Here is a 21,005-nt window from a genome sequence, read left to right as displayed (position 1 = left end):
TTCCACTTCGTTCATTGAGTTTCCAAACTCTGGATCTCTGATGAGCTGACGGATCTGAGGACCGTCAAAGATGCCAGCTTTCAACTTCTCCATGGTCAATCCTGGAAAAGCCTGGCACAAGAAAGTGAAGTAGTCACCATCCTTTTCCAGAGCCTTGGTGAACTGCTTGATTAAGCCGAGCTTGATGTGCAGCGGTGGGAAGAGTATTCTGTCTCTGTCCACCAGAGGGTCGTTGATGACGTTCCTTTTTTTGCAAGGCACCAATTCCTCCCGCACAGGCCAGTGCTCCTTCGTGCATGGTCCCTACTATCCCACATGCACAGAAAACATGGGTACTTGGTGAAGCCAGACTGTTGTCCCAACAAAAAATTCACCATCTTCAGGTCAACACAAATAAACCACTTATGCTGATCATAACCAATTTTCTTCAGCACATACTTCACTGCTTCATAGTTCTCCTTCAGTGTACTCGAGTGATCCAGGGGTATAGAGGCAAACTGGTTGCCGCTGTGTAGCAGAACACATTTCAGTGATCGCTTGCTGCTGTCAATGAACAGTCTCCAATCTTTGGGTTCGTACTGTGGCACTCCAAGCTTGAGCAGAAGCTGCGCAATATCTGCACAGTACACCAAGTCCTTCTCTTCCGAGAAAAAAACGGAGGTACTCTTGATGCCTTCTGCGGAAGAAGCTGATGCGAGCACTGTCAGAGAGGAGGTTTTTTTCCTTCAATCTGGATGCCAACAGTTCGGCAGAGTCCTTTGACAAGCTGAGGTCGTGAACTAGATCATTCAACTCCTTTTGGGAAAATGGATGTGGAGCATCATCTTCAAGAACCACTTCTTCTTCTTCATGTCCTTCAACACTGGAGGCATCTTCATCACTAATGTCAGGAAGTTCTCCAAAGATAGGCACTGGAATTTCATCACAATGAGCTACAGGACAACGTGCTGATTGAAGATCAGGATACTTCGTGGGGCGGTTGCCCCATTAACTTAGTTTTGATCCCCCAACTTTATGCTTTGCCACACCAATTTATGGAAGATTTCAAGGTTTTATGACTTCAAACTGATCCCTTTTCGACATAATCACCCAGAACTATCGGACCTGAATACTTCTTGTCATTAAAATAATCATTTCCAATCAAAACAATTATTCGACATGGCATTTTACCCCCACCAACTTGTTCTAAAATGCTCCACACAAGCGTACATGTGAACAAAAACGTAAAAAAATGACATGTGGCCATAGCTCAAAAACTTGACCTGATTGAGCAAAACCAATGTGATTTTTGGATTCAGTGCATCAGATTCATCCTAAATCAACTGAAAAAACGCAGACAACAAATTTGTTGTTGACCAGTGTTATTATTATGATTATATCCCTGGTAAATGACATGGTGTCACCAATGCTTGAATAATTTGTTTCAAGCCCAAACACCTGTGAGTGGTTTTCTTTTAATATGACATCACCATTCTGGGGAGAAAAAGTGGTAGGTTTTCCTCTAACCATCTTTAAATTCGTGGTTTTTTTAAAAATTCCCAATAGGCTTTCATGTGTTCTTAAACTGTGATGAGCAAGCTCACCAACAGAAGTCATACTTGCAATCTAATGTCTTCCCAACTTGTATATGACCATTTTAAATTATTTCACAGAAACATTTTGTATATACTTACACAAGTATTCGAGGATAACTGAAATAATTCACTTCATATAAATTTATAATTACAATAAGGCTTCAAACTCTGCACAACTATTTTTTTTCTATACAAAGGAATATTAAACTTAATTTACAAGAAATAAATATAAAGGATAATCAAAGGTAGTTGTTGTTTTGTCTATATACAATACTATACCTGTGACTACATCCTATTAAAAGATGCAGACATCACATATTACTATGTAGGCAAACCTACACACACATCTAGGAGTAAGTTCCTTTGAACTCAATGGAACTTATTTCTGAACAGACATGTAAAGGATCTTGCTGTTAAGCATCTTTTTCAGTTTTGCATCTAATTATCTATAGTAATACAACATTACTGTACAATGTTTCGAGTTATTCATAACTGTAAGTTGAACTTGTAAAAGGAACTTGTAACATCCACTGTTAAAAAACCCCCACACAATTTAGCCCGTCGTGTTTTCCAGTCACGATGCTACGTCTAACGTACCTTGTCAATTAATTTCACCGACGTTAAAAGAAAAAAACAATACAAACGCTTTCGATCATCGGAGGCTGCCTTGAAGCTTTGCTATTATATATTAAATAATGTCCTTTTCTGGGGCGTGGGGGTGGGTAGTCTTCTCACATTATGTAAAACGGTTAAAATAAACCTATATGTCGCTGTGTGAAACAATAGCAACTTTTAATAATGTCACATCGGTTCAATAAAGTGCAGGCTCCCTCTCTTTGAAGTCCTTCTAAGTGAAATGCAAGATTTCTTAGGGCCTGTGTCATGGTTCTCTTGAAATATGAGCTGTTTCCCTGAAAAGTCAGGAAGTCGCACATCGCCATTCTGCACGTTGAAAGAAACACCGTTCCTCTCACTGGAGACATTGCCTGAAATGTTTATTAGAAAAAAGTTTGTTAGAAGTCGAGCCAGTTGACTGGTTCAATATAGAAGCTGAGTATCTCAGTCCTGTATACATACCATTCCCATTTGCTTGCGCTGAGTAATCATTATTCATTAGCATTGAGGTGGAATTGGTGGAGTTACTGTTGGATTGCAAAGAATGGGAGGAAGTGGATACTGCCTGGTTAACATTCTGCTTCTTTAATCCATTTGTAGCAGTTCTACTCCAATCTACAGCAAAATAAGGATTACAAAAGAATGATTATGTATGTTAAAGCCCCATTCAAAAGTACAATTAATAAGGTAATTTAAACCTCATATCTATAAAGCCCCTATTCCCCCCCAATGGTTTTATAACTATAGATTTTGCCAATACTTTACATTTTTATATTGTTGTTTTATCCTTGGTACTTTAGAAAATGTTGACTATCCAATTTCTCTTAATACCAAAGTTCTCTAATTTCACTAATAACAAAAACTCAGTTTCATAAAATTGATTTTTTTTATCTGCTTCAAATAGCATGCCAGCTTGCGCTTTGATAAACACTGCAGAACAGTTTCTGCTGATTGCGTAATTACAGAGTTAGAAACAGTATATAAATTACACTAACAAACCTATATACGGTCTTAAAATGGTTTGTTTGACATTGGTAAATTTATTTGGCAACAGTGAAAAATATAAATTCCCGAGCTCAGAGTTCATGCAAGGGTGTCTTCCCAGTCCCTCCTCTACACAGCACCGTCCTGTCCGTCCATCCCCCAGGGGGACCATTTGTAACAGTCTGGGATCTGCTTTGTAAGCATTTTCTGCTTACAAAGATACATAGAATCATAGAATCTGAGAACTGTAGAATTAGGGGTCATCTAGTCCAACCCCCGGTAGTGCAGGAATCTTTCGCCCCAATGTGAACCCAGGACCCTGAGATTAAGAGCCTCATGCTCTACCAAGTGAGCTATCCCAGCACCTTTAGATTCAACTCACTGTGACTACACACATTTTAACATTTTTTTTTAAAAAAAAACATATTTACCAGAATTTTCAGCCAGTCTGTACTTTCCACAACACAGATACCTTCTCCACTGCTTGCGGACATTCTCCTTCGCTACACAGTAGAAAATGAAAATGAAAAAACCTGCAAAAAAAGAATGTGTTAAAGTTTAAGGGATGCACTGGATTTACCTGGTTTTTTAATTATTTATAAAACTGCTAGATCATCAAAGAGGAGGATTCAACTGATCTTATTACACCCTTTGCTGGGACCAAAGGATTGCATCCAGATAGTGGTTTGTGTTCATTGTACAGAGTGCTATAAGTATTCTGTTAATTATGTCTTAATACGATCTGCTTTTTTAAAAAAACAACAACAACCCCAAGAACATACCTTGCAAGGTGTTAAAGATGGCAAAGAGATACATAAATGCAAGGTTTACAGGACCCCATGCAAAAAAGGCAAATCCCCAAGTAATTCCCAGTAGGAACGTGAGGCCAGCAACACTCCTGAGATCTTGGATGCTGGTTTTTCGCTGGGCACCAAGTTGCTTCTTCTTTTTGATTCGGCAAAGCTGAATCAGCACTACTATGAACATGCTGATATTCAACAAGAATATTGTGCAGAAGTATCCCACAACCGTGATGTAAAACACAATATCATTTTTAATCCAGCAACTAAAAAAAAATAATACAAAACGGGACATGAAAAGTGACAGTCAGTTCCATAAACATTTTGAAAATGAAAAGCTCTAAACTGAGAAAGTCACGTGACTAGTTCCACGTACAGTAAAACCCTTTCTCGCCCGCCCCGCCCCCCCTGGCAGAACAGCATCCCATCATGCAACAGAATTTAAAAAAGATTGGCCATGTAGTCTGCAGTTTTGATGAGACCTCTACACATCTACCTTACTTGCAACTGAAGTTAGTAACTAGGCCACAAACTCTCTTTACAGATTAAATATATATATATTTAATCAGATTTTCACTTGGTTTAAATTTTTAACTTTTTCCATCACTGCAATCAAGTGCATTCAAAAGGATATATCACACCTAAAGTAACACAATGAAATACAGTATCTTGTTTCTTTATCTTCAGGGCACAATCATGTTTTAAATTTATGCTTTTAATTTTACACCAGCATTTTATATCATTTCTTTTTCTTCCATCATTCCAGAGATATGTATGGTACTAACTCAGTCACACATATGGCATAGGACCTTAAGAATGATTATTAAGAGGAGCAAAAATCATCCCTGTATGATTTGTACTTAAGCAACTTCATACTTTCAGCATATGGTGGTTGTTGCTGACTTACAATTCATCATTTGAGTCATTGGGAAACTTTCCATAAAAGCCAAGTCCATAGTTATCTCGAGATATTATCAGTACAATGGCTACTACAATTGCTGGTACCCCTGAAAGATAAAAAGGCATTAGGTATATGGAAAATATAGCAAAAACATACTTAGGTTGTTGGAGAGGTGGCAATGAGAACCACTGTATAGAAACAACAGTAAAACATGTATTTAGGATGAAATACAATGTCGTGGGAGCAGACTTTGCTTGCAGAAAGGACTGGAATGGTTCCTTCCACTGCACAGCCCTGCATGTCGCTCCTCAAATCTACTCTAGATGATGCTCTGACCTTCCTGAGCAGATTTTGGGGACCTGCAGGGAGGAATGCAGGGGGCTAGGAATTTGAAGACACATCGTGCTGGTGGATGGGCACTACTTGATATTACAAATATTCAGAGCAATACTTATACATTTATAATCTTTACAACTGCACTATGTAGTATAGCACGTTTCCTAGAAGGAGTTGAAATCCCACAGATTAGCGTACTCGAAAGCAGTCTGTTGACATCACTGTCAGAAGAAAAACACATGACTACATATATGTATAAACAAATCTTTTTTTCTGAGAGCTCAGACAGATCTGTTTTAGCAGCACTCCTTGCCTTTGGAATGCTACCATTGCTATCATTTCAGCCAGGGGCAGGTAAGCTATTGCAATGCTGCTTGGAAACTGAAGGAAGCGATGAGAGGCAGCAACATATTGCATTTGTACCTATGCAATGCTCTTGTTCACTATTGCAAGCCATAACATCCTGGTTCCCTCTGAATATTAATTGCTGAATAAGTTTCCAAGAAATTGTGCCTGACTTTTTTTTTATAAAAAAGACAAGTATTATGAGCTGCAAAAATTTGATCCTATTATTTGATCCTATTATGATCCTATTATTTTAAAATTCACTAAGCATACATGATGATATATTACTTTATCCTTGCAACAACACTGACTTCTATTGTGGTTTCATTTCAGTTAAACTGAATCAATTAAATTCTTAATAAAAAAGCTACTGTGTAGTAGGCTAAGTAGAGAGAAAGTGATTTGCCTAAGGCTAGATGCGTCTCACAGCTGAAGGCAGTTTGAATCTATGGCTAGATCTACACAGCTATAAAAAAACGCTCTGAAAATGCTCTGGGGGAAAAACCATTGTAAAGCTCACAATGGAAAATATCACCGAATTGCAATTTCAGCTCTACAGCACCATCTGGTGTCACAGTGTTATAATGCATTTATAATGTAATTTGATTAATGTAGCTGAGTTCAACATCTCATGGAAATCTAAATCCTAGTCTAATTCTATCACACTGTCTACTGCAGCACACTGGCTCTGTGTACAGATCTCCCTTTAGCTAATGACAGTGCAGTCTTATATATGGCTATTGAGAAGTAAAGCCCCACTGCGTTCAATTGCTGTACTCTCAGGTGAGTATGGGATTCCATCCTTCTGAACAAGTTAGAAGGACATATATAGTCTCGTTTCAAATATAAATCCAGAAAGAAATACTTACCCCAGCCAACAATGCAGAACTTTAGGATGTATTTCCTAACATAAGTATTGAACACTTTGACAAGGGCCAGATACATGTGAAAGGCTTCGAGGCCCATCCAAGTGAAAGAAACCAAAAGGAAATAATGAAGAAATACAGCAACTGAGATGCACAGGCCTTCGTTCTTATACAAAGCAATCCAGGAGTTCAGGAGAAAAACCAGGTTCAGCAGAAGCAAAGCAACACACAACTGAATGAGGATTTTAGAAGGATAATCTCTTCGGATTTTCCTATAAAAACAAGTAAAGGAACATCGCCTGCATCAATATCAATCACAGTATTCAAGAACAACACAGGTTAGAACACAAAAGGTGGGTCTAGGGTTAGTTACGTTTTTGTATGACAACAGGACAAGAAGTTAAATTCCAGATCATATCAATTGTTCTCGAGAGCAATATTTTTGGAGTCTAACCAGTCCACTAAGGCATGCGACGTACTGCAAAATTTGTTCAATGCATTTCTTTGTATCAATGTCAACTACAAAGACAATACAATGTTATTAAAAATATGTATATTGTTTTATTCAGTATAAGGCAATTTCTATCCCTGACTTCACATAAACAAAACTTTATTATAATCCAAGGCTGTTTTTAATTTTAGCTGTTTCTTTTCTGAAATTTGCTCTCAGCTATAGCAAAATATCAATGTCCTTCAATATAGCATGATATCCTTCAATGTGATTACATCTATATTTAAGCCACATTAAAGAGGCTCTTCCCTAGTCTGCCTGCCACACAGGGGCTTCAACAGAACCATCTTGCCATGAGGGGAATGAGAAGGAGCCGCAACAGCTTCTTCCAAACAAACAAGTTGTCTTTTCCTGTAACTATTTTTTTTAAAAAATCAGCACTTATTACTGTAATAATCCTATGAAAGGTACTCTGTGAGGTCCACCTGAAAACTGGTATATAAATACCTTGAATAAATAAATAATAGATGCAGTAAATAATAACCATCTTTATGATATGATTAGATTTGAGCAGGTACTTACTCAAATGCAATGTATGTAACAAGAGTAACAGAAAGAAAAATGGCTGAAAGGCCACAGCCTATGTACGTGATGAAAGTTAGAATCAGCCTTTGTGTGGGAGATATAGTAGTGGTGTTTCTTGATAAATCCTGCAAAGGAAATAATAAATGTTTTCTTTTGAAGCATGAGAACAAATTTCATTTACAAGCCACGTTCTGGTTATTCACTGCTGGAACAACCAACACCTGGATTTCTACAGTAAGGCGGCTCTAGATAAATCATTTCTTTTAAAAATGCTGCATGTTATCTATATTTTTACAAAGAAATTATAAAATCCAACTTAATCTACCTTAATCTCTCTTGCTCAGTTCAGGCATAAATATCTGGTTTTATCAAACAGAGATATCTACACAAGCCATGCACCCGTATGCTGTGTCCTTAAGCCACACCTTCATCTTCTCAGCGTACCAGCATCTGAAGACTTCCTAAGTAAATTAACCATAATTTCCAATCACATCCTAATTGGGAAAGAAGTCTTCCATAGAACATTTGGAAAAGGAAGGAAGCAGCAGCAAACAGGTGGAGTATATGGGGACAAAGCTTGTGCATGTCTCAGCTTAATAAACTGATATATGTACAACTGAACTGAACCTCTGTCTTTCTCCCACGCATGAACCTAGAATCATGTGCCTTAGCACATACTAGCTTTTAAGCACATATTAGTTTCTTTTAATACCACAATTCAGGTACTTTAACCAACAATCCAAAGGACTTTGCAATCAGGTATATTCCCGTGATTTCCCCCACCTTTCTATGCCACAAGGCAAGCCACTTTTAAGACGTAGTGGCATAAGGAACCGCTTTGCAGCTTTTGGTTATATACTACAGGCATTACCAGTAAAACGCCAAAGCTTGTGAGATGGTTGCAGCTGCAGACGGTTGCATTTGTTCTTCTCTCTTTAACTACACAGCCATCATAGGACCAGCCTCCTTTGCCACCTGCCAGGAATTAAAAGGTCCATTGTTAATATATAACTAGTAGAGTTTTAAACCACTGCAAAGTTAATGCAAGTTAAACCATTAGTTGCTATTGTTGGATTGTTTTGTTTTGTAGTAGTCTTCCATATACAGTGGTACCTCGGGTTACATACGCTTCAGGTTACAGACTCTGCTAACCCAGAAATAGTACCTCGGGTTAAGAACTTTGCTTCAGGATGAGAACAGAAATCGTGCTCTGGCGGCACAGCAGCAGCAGGAGGCCCATTAGCTAAAGTGGTGCTCAGGTTAAGAACAGTTTCAGGTTAAGAACAGACCTCCGGAACGAATTAAGTACTTAACCCGAGGTACCACTGTACTGGACAGATGTAAGAGTTTTTGTTGTTGTTGTTGTATATAAACTGATTGAATTAATAAAATTTAAAAGACAGAACCACACAGGCATACCATTTTTACTGAAGTCCCAGAAGGCACATCTGACAAAATTTCCCTGTTTGGAGAGAGGGGGAGAAAATACTATTTATCTCCAAGACACCTTGAAATTAAACCATGTACAATGAACAATACAATAAAAAGAAAATCAGCTTTCTGTTTACAAATATTTCTCATTTATAGATAAATGTACACACACACACACACACACACACACACACACACACCAGGAATTTTTCATTTCTTGCTCCTTTACCACCATCAAATCATATCTCAGCTGTTCCATGTGGCTATTTTTTCTTGTCTGCCTAATGTAAATTAGACCCTTTTTATGACAAGACCATTTCATTTCTGTGTTCTGTAGCAATAGAAGCTTGTTAACTGGTCAAATTGCATTTGTACCTGAGTAGGGCTGGCGTTTTGTAGCGTGACAGTAACATTTGTCTTCAAGTCGCTAATTGTGAGGTTAGCAACGCTTGATGATATAACATGACTGATCAGGGACAAATTGTCCAGTGAGGGATCCTGGGGAGAGAGAAAAAACACCCTCATATTAATGGTATTAAAATGCATTTATAGCCACAATACACTAAAGCTAAAGTCTGAAGGCATACCTGGAAAAGAGTTGTCTTCTCAAAAAAGTTGAAGGTAATTCTAGAAGCCTGATGCTGAGCTTCTGGAGACAAATTTGTCATGACTGATGATGGAAGTGTAATGGATCCAGCACTTTTTGTAGGCACTTCAGATCCAAGAGCAACCTTAAAAGAGAGAGAGAGAGAGAGAGAGAGAGAGAGAGAGAGAGAGAGAGAGAGAGAGAGAATTATTATGCATACAAAATTGAGAGGCAATTGGACCCTGTGCTTTGTGTTAGATTTAGCCTAGTCTGGAGCTGTGCTTTGTGAAGAGGATTACTGGCATTGACTATATCAAATTGATCTATCTACCCCAATCTGACTCCACTAATTATGAACTTCAACCAACAAGGAGAAGCGTCAGCTGTGGGGCAGGGGAAGCATTTCCCTCTTCAAGCCCATTCAGTCTAATTGGTGAACAGATGGATTTGTGTGTGCCCTGAATGCTGCAAGTCCTCTTCTTTCAGCTCCTAATGACTCACATATAGGTAACATAAAATTACATTATTAAGAATGTCTAGCTGAAATTGTGCAGAAAGTGCAGAACAGCGGCTTTGCATTCAAAAGGTTTCAGCATCTCCTGGTTAGGCTGGGAGATGCTCCTTGCCTGAATCCCTGGGAAGCTGCTTCCAGCCACTGTAGACAATATAAATTTGTCTCACTCAATGTAAGGCAGCTTCCTATATATTTGTTTTTCCTAGTTTAAAACAATTACGAAGGATTTTTAGGTTTCATTATTATTTCATCTTATTTCTAGTGTTCGCAGAGGGCATAAGCATCAAATTATTCTATGATCTCCTCTAGAATGCTTGTGACAAGGCAAACACATGGCAGAAAGAAACACCAGAGCCAATTGCAAGAGAAAAGAAGCAATTCTGTCAGCCTTCATCAGTTCAGGAACTCTTTGTAATCATGGTGTTATGTATTGAGCTTGGATCCTAGAACAATAGGCAAGTAAGATCCTAGAATGCAACAACTGATTGGCTTGCAGGAAAAGACCAATCAGACTCCAGGAGGAAGTTAATCAGCCTATTAGGCTGGTAGGATCATAGAATGCAACAGCTGATTGGCTTGCAGGAAAAGACCAATCAGGCTCCAGGAGGGAAGCTGAATCAGCCAATCAGAAGGAACTCATTGTGTAAATAATGTATATAAAAGCCTGAGGTTTGGGGAGAAATTCAATCACTGTTTTACAAGCTGCAATAAAGAGCATAAAATCACTACAGGACTCCGAATATATGTCACATTGTTTAAAATCATATTTTAAAAATAAGCTCCTGCAGTCCTCCATGTCACACTCCATTCTATTTTAAAGGGTCTGCCAACTCTTAGAAGCAGCTTTCGTATGGGGCAGGAGGACTTAAGGGTGGAGGCAGCCGGGGGGGGGGAGTGTTGTTCAGTAAAAATTAGCTGCTCCAGCTTGTGCAAGCAGAAGCACTCTATACTAAAACAAAGCTACTATTGGATAAAACCAGTGCTTCCCCACCCCTAAAAAATGTTTAGGGGTACTCTCATTTTGCTACTCATATTGAAATACTGCCCCTCAATGAGGCCAAACTTAGATTCACAAAATGTTTAGGGGTATGCGTCCCCTCAGGAACAAAGCAGTGGATATAGCCCATTGAACCCTGAAATCTACTCGCCAGTACAGTCTGTTTTTTTATTTAAATTATGAAGACTACACTGCAATCCTTTACATGCCTTCTTAGAAGTAAGCGATAAATATTTAATAATAATAATAATAATAATAATAATAATAATAATAATAATAATAATAATAAATTTATTATTTATATCCCACCCATCTGGCATTCAATGCCCCGGCTGCAATCTTGTATTCAGTTCCTGCATGTAAGTTCCATCAAACATTGGCCCCAACTGCATTATACATTTAAAGGAGTATTGTGCCACTTTAAACAGTCATGGCTGTTTTTAACATGTCCTTGTTAGAAGATCCTTATTCTCTTCACAGAGCTTCAGTTTTCAAGAATTCCCTGGGAAGAGAGATTGATTGATAACCACTCTGGGAACTGTAGGTTTGTCAGGGCAACTCTAACAACCCTTAACAAAACTCCCAAACTCCAGCTATATTTCCAGGTTCTCTTTCCCTTTCAGGTTTACCGAAGCAAAAAGGAGAGGGGTAGCTTACCTGAAGGTGTGGGGAATCTTCAACAGCGAAAGAAACTCCATTAAACGAGGTGCTGTTGACTTTCTGCACAGCCAGAGCCAGAGAAGGGAAGCTTAAATTAATGGATTCTGCCGGGAAGCTCAATTTTAAGCCAATGCCATCCACTATTTTTATTATTCTATTAAAGTAAAAACAGGAGATGACATAATGATGTTCCTGATGTAATAGGTTTGAAAAAAATTATACGCATTTAATGAAAAGTAACTTCACTTGAATAACTTGAAAATATAGAAATGCTTTGAAAAGGTATCACTAAAGCTCAGAAGTCACGGACAAGTTCAATTTTTGAGTGAAAATGAAGTATTTATTTATTTATCCATCTCATCTCCAAAGGCCCAGGTAAGTATCAACCTCTTGAATCCTATAATCAGATAACTGAGCTTCTGGGGTCTTTTATGCATCTAAAGAGGCCTTCTGCTCATCCATGGCCACATAGTGGCCACATGTGTTTGTGCATAGAAGGGCTGTAACTCAGTGGTAGACCATTGGGCTTTGTATGCAGAAGGTCCGAGGTTCAATCTCTAGCAACTCAAAGTAGGGCGGGATGTATCTCTAGTCTCACATCCTGAAGAGCCAGTGTCAATCAGTGTAGACAATTGTGAGCAAGATGGACAAATGATCTCACTTGGTATGTGACCCTTCTCTCCTCATCATCAGCAGTGAGATGTAAAAGCAGGGGAAGGATGGGTAGCCTGGGCAAACTCTAAGGGGAAGGAGGTGATTTCTGTGGGGGGGGGTGAGAGAAGCAAACAGGGGCAACAGCCCCTTGTATGTGAGACACACACACACACACACGGCTGATTATATTAGAATCACACACAACAGACAAGCCTTATCAAAATAAGAAAAATGTACAGGACACCTACCTTTTAGACAGTGGAGATATTTGTTTTGCGGAAATGTTTAGAAGAAAATCAACAGTGTTTAGCATTGCTTTTGCAAGCACAGGTGATATTGTTTGTGCAGTCAAATTGTGCTCCAGTTCAGAAACTATGTTCTCAAAATCGGTACTGTTGGCAGTGTTGGTCTTGTTGTGGAACACTGGTTCTGCAAGAGATGGAAAAACACAAAGTATGTAATCCAAAGCTGAAAACAAGAAAATGAAGTGTTAAATTCACATCACACTAAACCAAAGTTTTGAGTACTCATTCATACCGTTTTCTTCCTAAGAGGGAGAATATGGAACATTTATCTCCCACTTTTCATTAACCACAGTTCATTGCAGTGCCCAACCGCAGAATCGCGATTAGTTGTAGTTATGGTTTGTTTCAAGAAGCCAGCTTAAGAAACAACCGCTTTGTTTTGAGATGAACCATAGTGTATTAACCACAGTTTGTCAAACTGTTTGACATATCAAACTATGGTAAATAGTAAACAGAAGTTTCGGGGGGGGGTGTACAAGTCCAAGGCTCACCATGGCTCATTCCTGCTCAGGCATGTCATGCTAAACCATGGTTTATAAAGATATTGCTATTGGAATGGAACTGGTGTTTCTCCCCCCCCCCCTTCAAGAATTGCTTCAATACAGAAATCAGCTGTCATGAAATATATATTTAATGTAAAATATCTTCATATTCAATTCCAGTGACTTAAAAGATCTTATAGACTGAACAGAACTTTCTAAAAGTCCTAATCCTATCTTTGGGAGATGTCAGTGAGTATGATGTATCAGGGGAAAGCCCCAGGCCATCATTACCCTTTGGCTAAAATGGTCAAAGCACTATGGTGAGTGCGCTTCACTCTCCTCCTACCATGCAGGTTCAGCATGCAACATGTGTCAGTTGCATGAATTAGAATGGCTGAACAAGTGCATCCAGTTCTTTAAAGCTTACATTTGCAAACATTTTCCAGGTTTCAGCATTATTTGTGACAACCCTTTGAATTCCTTCCCTTGACTTACACTAGAATGCAACTGGCACATGCAACATTGGAATAGTTGCGGCCAGGGATGCAAGTCACTAAAACAAGTGGCCGCACCACAACAAGAGAGAGGGAAGGGAAAATCCTGTCCTTACCTGGTGGTACAAGGCAAGGTGAAGGGGGGCAGGTGTTGCTGCAGCCAGTAGCATACACTACATGATTACTTGACAGACAGCTGCCCCTGCAGATGTCAGCAACCTATGCCCACACTGGAGAAACTGTCTACGCAGCAATTGTGCATTGGCACAGTGTTGGCTCACATCCACCTCTGCTCCAGGTGCTGCAACGTACTGACTGGATTTCTATCGCCACACTAGCAAACCACCTACTAGTCACTACTACATGGTAAGCTATTGAGAATTCAGCTTGCCAAATGGAGCAAGCTCCATAAAGATGCATTTCTACTCTCACACCACACCACAAAGTGCATGTGTAACCCATGTCTAGTAACAACAGAACTTCACTATGCATTTAAAAATAAGGCTTACCTTTGCTGACTGTTCTCGGACTTCCCTCTGTTTCAGTAGTGGAAAGAATATCCAAAGTAGTGGTCATGGCAGTTGAGGTGGCTGGGGAAACTGCTACTGTAGGTTTGGAAGTAGTCTGAGGTACTGCATCCATTGTGGAATGCACTGTTGTAAAGACTGGATTAGTTGTTTCAAAAGGAGGAAGAACTGCACTGGTAGGAGTTGTAGAAGGAAGCACAACGCTGTTTTGTTCAGTGAGAGGAAGAACCGTATTTGTAGCAAGGTCATTTGTTGTAAGCTCAGTCAAAGGTGGAGGTGAAACAATGGTTGGCTTAGTCAAAGGTGGAGGTGAAGTGGTGGTTGATTCAGAGGAAGGATACCCATGCAGAGTCACAACATCAGAAGGCATAATGGAAGGAGTAACAGGTAAAACAGATGTGTCAGGAGATCTAGAGCTTGTGCAAGGAAGTGCTCCATAAATACCACTACAGGAAGAACACAGATAAAATTATGCACAGGTATTGATATCAGTTTAACAGCAACTTGCATTCGGACAGAGATATGCAAGGTTCCAAAGAAACACGGTAATTATTATATGGATAGATTTAAGGACAGATTTGGTTTTGCTAATATTCTTAAGGTGTTTCATGAGTCCAGAGGATTTCTTTACCAGCCACTATCATAACTCAGGTATGTTAAGGGATTTCGAATTCTGCACTAAAAAAGGTGCTAAATGTGACATCAAGCTTATTACACAGCCATTTAGCAGACAGTCCTTCCTAACACGGACACAGTGGTTCATAGGCAAAGTAAACAACAGAACAATGCTCTTTCACTTCCATAGAGCATGCACATGGTTGCAAATACAGGCAGAACCTGGACTAAGCCTTGTTTTATAACACATTTACCATTGCAGTGATTTTAGCTCTTCAACAGTTGAGGGACAAGAGTCAGGCCAAAAAGCTGGACAACAGCACAACTCTAGAATAACAAAAAATTAAGAACAATTAGCATTTTAATTTACCAGTTAGATATTATTATGAAAACAACTAACTTCTATAACTTTAACTATTTTTGTCAGACAGAGCAGGTGGGCAGATTTCAGGCTTATAATACCTATTGTGTTTATTAAAAGAACTCCGAGGTACAGCAACCAGAGGCAAAATAGTGACTGGGGGCAGCAGCACACACAGAACAAAAGACATAACATGCCTCTGTGTTCAGCTCAAGAACTTGTTTTCACAAACAGAACTGTGTTTACACTCATCTGCACAAATCTTTGCTTTCCCCTAAACTTTCAACTGTCTAATTTTTCACTTGCAGGAGAGTCTGTTGGTCTTTTCAAACAACTGGGGATCAGAAATCCTTACAGGTCAACTGCCGGTCATCCAACAGTCTACTATCAAATCTACCTTTTGCCCAACCCCAACATAAGAGTATTCTGAACATATAAAATGCAATACAATCACTCTGTCATTCCACTTCACAAGGAAGTTCAAAAATTAGCTGCTCTGAGAGCTTGCTTGAAGGGTTGAGTGGAAATTGATTAATACATATTAATAAATGGGGGGAAAATAGATTAATTATTTAATTGTGTGAAGAGGCTTGGGGAAAATGCAAAACACTTCTTGCTGGCTATACCTAAACAATGATCAGTAGAGAAGTTGTGTGAGTACAAAAGGAGAGTCAAGACAGTGTTCAATATTGCCTATTGTTTTTTAATGTTTGATGCTTTGTTGTGTTTGTATATATGTTGTAAGCTGCCCAGAGTGGCTGGGGAAACCCAGCAAGATAGGTGGGATATAAATTTAATAATAATAATAATAATAATAATAATACTGCAAACTGATGTCATGAATGGCCTGCATTGGGTATAATCTATTAGCCACCGGAAATTCTGTTGTGGTATCTACATTATACGCAGACCCAAACAATTTCCCTTACTTAGCTGTGCATCCTAGTAGGAACATGAGCTCCTTTCATTGAATCCATTGGTGACCAGGGAGTACAGGTCCCACCCATCCCAAATGCACCACATCTTGTGTTGAAGGCCCTTCAAATCAGATATCAATCCACACTAAATATTGGCACTGATATAAAACAGAGACAGCTTGCACATTCTCATCCATTTATCATCTCATCCTATTATCATCCATGGATAAAAGGACTGAAGTGAGAAAGTGGTTAACATACAAACCAGAAGTAGACTTTTTGATTTTTGGGTTGTCAAACACTGTTTCTCCTTAGCCCAGTTTTACTAACAGTTTTCAGATACTTTTTTAAACCCCCTCCTTGCAAAAGGCTTAAATTCTGGAATTTAGATGATACCTGTGCCATTGGTTATCTCAGTCTCTAGAACAAGAGATTATTGGTTACTTACCTATTAGGCTAAGTTCTGCTTTCCCTTCCAATTTTGACAATATGCTGCTTATATCCATGTTTTTCTTCACCTTTATTGTGAAACTGCACTCTGATCTGCTACAATGTGAAAAGAAAAATCTAGTAAATACTATTAGATTGAATGCCAGCATATGAATTATTTAAAGCAGTGTTCCTGCTTAATTAGTTAAATAACATTATTCTAAACTATATAAGTGTGCACCATTATTTGGGTTGTCCTGTTAGACAAATGAGGACCAAACGTCTGTTACTACTTATTGGATCTAATTAAACTAATTTAAAAACAAAGCAGAACCCTATTTGTAGGAACAACAAACATCAATAAGAGTTTAATTTTTCCAATATTTTCAGAATCTATGGGGATTTGAACGTGGGTTTAAAAAATAATAATTCAAGAATTAATGGCTTTCCACTTGAGAGGTTAGAAGACTGAGATGGCACACCCTTCCTCAAACATTTCTTCAAAGTGGCTTTGCTGTTTATAAAAGTTATTCCGGGTATAGCACTTCTGAGTTGGATAGCACTATAAAATGTCTATTAAAGCACTGAAGTGTCTTTCCACTTTTTAATATATGTGTAGCCAATAAAAGAATCACTAGGAATATGACAAACCTTTGGATTACTTCTTGACACCGTATGATGGATGACTATAAAAGAACAAATTTAAAATAAATTACTTGATCATCAAGTTCAAAATTACACAAGCGTCCACAAATAAATATCTATAGTAATAACTGAATGCTTACTTACCTCACTTATGCTCTGAAGGGTTTGGTTGAAATCTGAAATGCTAAAAGAAAAGTTTTTGCTAGCTTAGTTAGAAATGCTATATTTGATTTTTACTAGTAAATTATCCCTGAGCCAGTTTAGTTTCCAGCAGCTCCCATCATATCCTATGCCTACGACAGAGGCTTTCAACCTTTCTGAGTCTATGGTTCCCTGGACCAGCTACATTCTTTCTATGGCACCCCTGTGGGGCCCAGGAGCCCAGTTATGCCACCGCTTTCCTGAAGAGCTGGCAGCTTCTCACCCTTTTTAAACAATATCCCTTGTGGAGTGTTCCTTCAGCTTCCTCTCCTCTCCCCTCTCCCTGGGAATCCTCCAGGCAACTGCTGCTGCCATCCCTGGTCTCTGAGATCCCCCCCACCCCACAGAGAGGTGCCTCCCAGAAGCATCATTTGCCTGCAGAACTTATAGCCAGGGCTGCTACAACAAACAGCTGTGCAAGCCTTTGGGAGCCTTTGTTGCCGAACTACAGCTCCCATCAGCACCAGCAAGCATGGCCAATGGTCAGAAATTATGGAAGCTGTAGTTCAGCAACATCTGGAGAGCCAAAGGTTCCTCACATATTTCCTAAACTCAAATTGTATTTGCATCCAAACCTGGTATCATAGTTTCACTAACTATGGTTAGTTTCAACAAGCCGTGGTTTGAAGTTGGCTTGTTTTGAAATGGCTCATAGAGATGTATCATGGGCCCTGTTTCACATGTAACAAACCAAGATTAAGGGAAACTAAATGTAAGAGCTTCTGGCATCCTACAAGTAATGTGGGAAGAGGAGATCAGTGTGTAAAACATGCAAACCTGGGAGACTAAGCACTCTGATGTTGCATTAAACTATGGTATAGAATGATGGGCAAATGCAGCCACTACTATGTGAGAGTACTCAAAATGAAATATGAGCAAACATTCAGTATGATGTAAGGAACAAAAACCTAATAAAGAACTATGGAATGCTTACTTTGGTACTTTTAGTACTGGTGAAGTATCTTGCAATTGGTACTGACTGGTGCTGTCCCCAGGATATTGCTAGAGAAGAAAAAGAAAACATGAACAAAGTACAGTGGTACCTCGGGTTAAGAACTTAATTCATTCCGGAGGTCCGTTCTTAACCTGAAACTGTTCTTAACCTGAAGCACCACTTTAGTTAATGGGGCCTCCTGCTGCCGTTGCCCCGCCGCCAGAGCATGATTTCTGTTCTCATCCTGAAGCAAAGTTCTTAACCCAAGGTACTATTTCTCGGTTAGCGGAGTCTGTAACCTGAAGCGTATGCAACCTGAAGCGTATGTAACCCGAGGTACCACTGTACAGTCTTGTGTACTTTGCTAGGATCTCATTAAAGAATACAGGACAGATATAATAACAGTGTAGGTGACGTGGCCCTTCACCCAGGAGGTATGTTGCTTTAAGAAACCCTATCTCTACCCAGAAACCCTACTTTCATTATCTTGAAGAGAGCGAAACAAGTTGTCCCTGAATCTTTTACCACAACACACTGGGAGTATCTGCCAAAAGCTGCTTGGGGAGGGGTACATTTCCTCAGGTTTTCACCTTCTAAAGCTACTTCCACTGACAAAGCAAGGGACGTAAGTATTCACATCCCTGAATATGTGTTGGACCTGGCAAGTTCCAAGATTCTATCTGACTCGATGACCCCCTGCCAAATAAGTCAATTAATATCAATCATAAAAAGAAGGTTTTTCATTATGTCCATCTCTTAATGATCAACTTTATTGGTAGCAAGCAAGAATTTCCTGCAGCCTAGATTAATGTTCCTTCCCATTCACTTCCTACGTCATACCTGCCCAGTGCCGGATTTATGTATAAGCTAAACAAGCTATAGCTTAGGACCCCACTCTCTTGGGGCTCCAAAAAAATTTAAAGAAAAAAAACTGGATGTACATTTCCAAAATATAAGATAAAAACAAATAAAATGAAACCTACATGCAGCAACAGTGTTTTGTGTTGTGTATGGACCTATTAGGTCCATAAATTACTATATAGCATACATTCAATACAAAAAACAGCATCAATTTGTTGTTGACAAAGGACAGTTGGACATATAAAGGGCCCCATTACCTTCAGTAGCTTAGGGCCTCATCAAACCTAAATCCGGCCCTATACCCACTTGATATCAAAAGTTACCCAATCAATCACACAAGTTTTTTCTAGGGGACCCTCCTGGTGGCTCTTACTGATACAAGCATATAATTTTCCCAATACCATCACAGGATATAATTATAATATTAAGATTGCAACCAAAATTGGATCACAGAATAGCAATTCATCAAAATGAAGAGACTTACAAGTGTTAAGTTATAGAAAGCATTAGAGCTGTTTCCCCTGGACTGAAATTTCATAGTGCCCGTGTAGAAGACTGAAAAGTAAAAGTCATCATTATTAATAGCTTGGTTTAGAATAATTATGACAACAGAAAACATATACTACCTCTGCTTGTACTTTTAAGCTTCCTTGTGCAAAAATCATTTGACCCTCTGTTCTTTTGCACAGATGCAAAATTTGGATGACTATTCCACACAGTCTTTGGCCACACCACAAGCCATCCTATATGAATCTGCCTGCCATATAAGATCTGAATGAGTGGCCCTTCTCCGTGCCCCATCTTGCTGAAGCAGAGTTGGGTAGGACTAGAGATACCTAGTTATGACCACACCCAGATTAGGGAACACCTGGCTCCAGCTCTCACTTTTTTTGCTGGTTGTTGAAGGTTGTTGCTAATTCTGGCAAGTGTTTGAGAATAATCACATGCTTTTATTATCTTATTTTATCTGTCTTCTTGCCCTGTCTCATTTTACTATTGCTTCAAAAAGAGGCAATATTTTAAATTGCCGTATGCCATACCATTTGCATTAGAATGGTAGGGTATAAATTTCTATATGAATAAATTATGAAAATGAGCCTGCATCAGCCTTGGAGGTAACAAAACGCTCCTTTCCATTTCTTCCACATGTGAGAGGACAACACGAAAAGCTTCTGTTTCAACTTCGGAACTAATCGCAATTAAACGCTACAATTTCAGCTGAAAAAAGCTAATCTAAAATGGAAGTAAGAGAAGGTCACTAACCTGAGTCTTGGCAGATAGATGATAAGTTGCATGCACGATTGTCTAGAATTTTAAAAAAGGGAATAAAAAGTTTAATTCGAACATTATAAAGTAAGTTTATAATAACTTTCACTCATTAGCCTACCTATTTCTAATGCAGCTCCTAGCATGGAATCAAAATGGGAGTGATGTATTTCTGTCTTTAGAAACTGAGCGAGGGCCTACATTTAGTGGAATAAATGTGGGGACAGAACACATAGCGAAGACAGAACAATGTGACACTAATATGTAATAGGTTTTAATTTTGATACCTTACCAATGTGACACTAATATGTAATAGGTAATATGTAATTTTGATACCTTACCAACCACAGTTGTAGAAGTTGACATAGCTGTGTTTCCAGTGTATATTGTTCTGTCCACATCTAGGGAAATTTGTGTTCTTAATAGACAGGTATATGCAGATCCTTCATCTGCACACACTCTACACATCATTATTATTTTGATTTTAGCAATTTAGTATGAAATAATAATTGTAACGGAATTGTACCCCCCCCTAAATCCCATTGCTGGCTTTAACAAAGAGAAAGATGCTCATTTTACATCAAAATATCACTGTGACAGTATTTTAGCTTTTAACAAGAGGCAAGGCCTATTTCTATTCAAACTAAAAGCACTGCAAAAAGTTAGCTA

The 21,005-nt window shown here is 38.9% G+C and overlaps 1 protein-coding gene across 3 annotated transcripts in view; it reads right to left on the bottom strand.

The window, feature by feature from the left end:
- Positions 1-1,344: 1,344 nt before the first annotated feature.
- Positions 1,345-21,005, bottom strand: part of ADGRG2 (adhesion G protein-coupled receptor G2) — a 40,619-nt gene continuing 20,958 nt past the window's right edge. For 2 of the 3 annotated variants that reach the window (XM_082220564.1, XM_082220565.1), the window contains exons 6-27: positions 20,678-20,732; positions 20,334-20,375; positions 19,555-19,625; positions 18,210-18,277; positions 17,219-17,258; positions 17,081-17,115; positions 16,449-16,543; positions 14,977-15,049; positions 14,090-14,553; positions 12,548-12,728; positions 11,643-11,799; positions 9,476-9,619; positions 9,264-9,386; positions 8,877-8,919; positions 8,329-8,432; positions 7,455-7,582; positions 6,425-6,693; positions 4,881-4,980; positions 3,956-4,239; positions 3,605-3,706; positions 2,652-2,804; positions 1,345-2,560 (exon numbers count right to left, since the gene is read on the bottom strand). In XM_082220564.1, coding sequence (XP_082076690.1) covers positions 2,376-2,560; positions 2,652-2,804; positions 3,605-3,706; positions 3,956-4,239; positions 4,881-4,980; positions 6,425-6,693; positions 7,455-7,582; positions 8,329-8,432; positions 8,877-8,919; positions 9,264-9,386; positions 9,476-9,619; positions 11,643-11,799; positions 12,548-12,728; positions 14,090-14,553; positions 14,977-15,049; positions 16,449-16,543; positions 17,081-17,115; positions 17,219-17,258; positions 18,210-18,277; positions 19,555-19,625; positions 20,334-20,375; positions 20,678-20,732 — 2,916 coding nt within the window. In that variant the 3' untranslated portion in view covers positions 1,345-2,375. The remainder of the gene's footprint in view (positions 2,561-2,651; positions 2,805-3,604; positions 3,707-3,955; positions 4,240-4,880; positions 4,981-6,424; positions 6,694-7,454; positions 7,583-8,328; positions 8,433-8,876; positions 8,920-9,263; positions 9,387-9,475; positions 9,620-11,642; positions 11,800-12,547; positions 12,729-14,089; positions 14,554-14,976; positions 15,050-16,448; positions 16,544-17,080; positions 17,116-17,218; positions 17,259-18,209; positions 18,278-19,554; positions 19,626-20,333; positions 20,376-20,677; positions 20,733-21,005) is intronic. The other variant, XM_082220566.1, reaches the window with a different exon arrangement.

The sequence above is a fragment of the Podarcis vaucheri genome (assembly GCF_965113315.1).
Source record: "Podarcis vaucheri genome assembly, chromosome: 4".
Lineage (NCBI taxonomy): Eukaryota > Metazoa > Chordata > Lepidosauria > Squamata > Lacertidae > Podarcis > Podarcis vaucheri.
The sequence above is the reverse complement of the archived record's forward strand: the minus strand, read 5'-3'. Positions and strand labels throughout refer to the sequence as shown.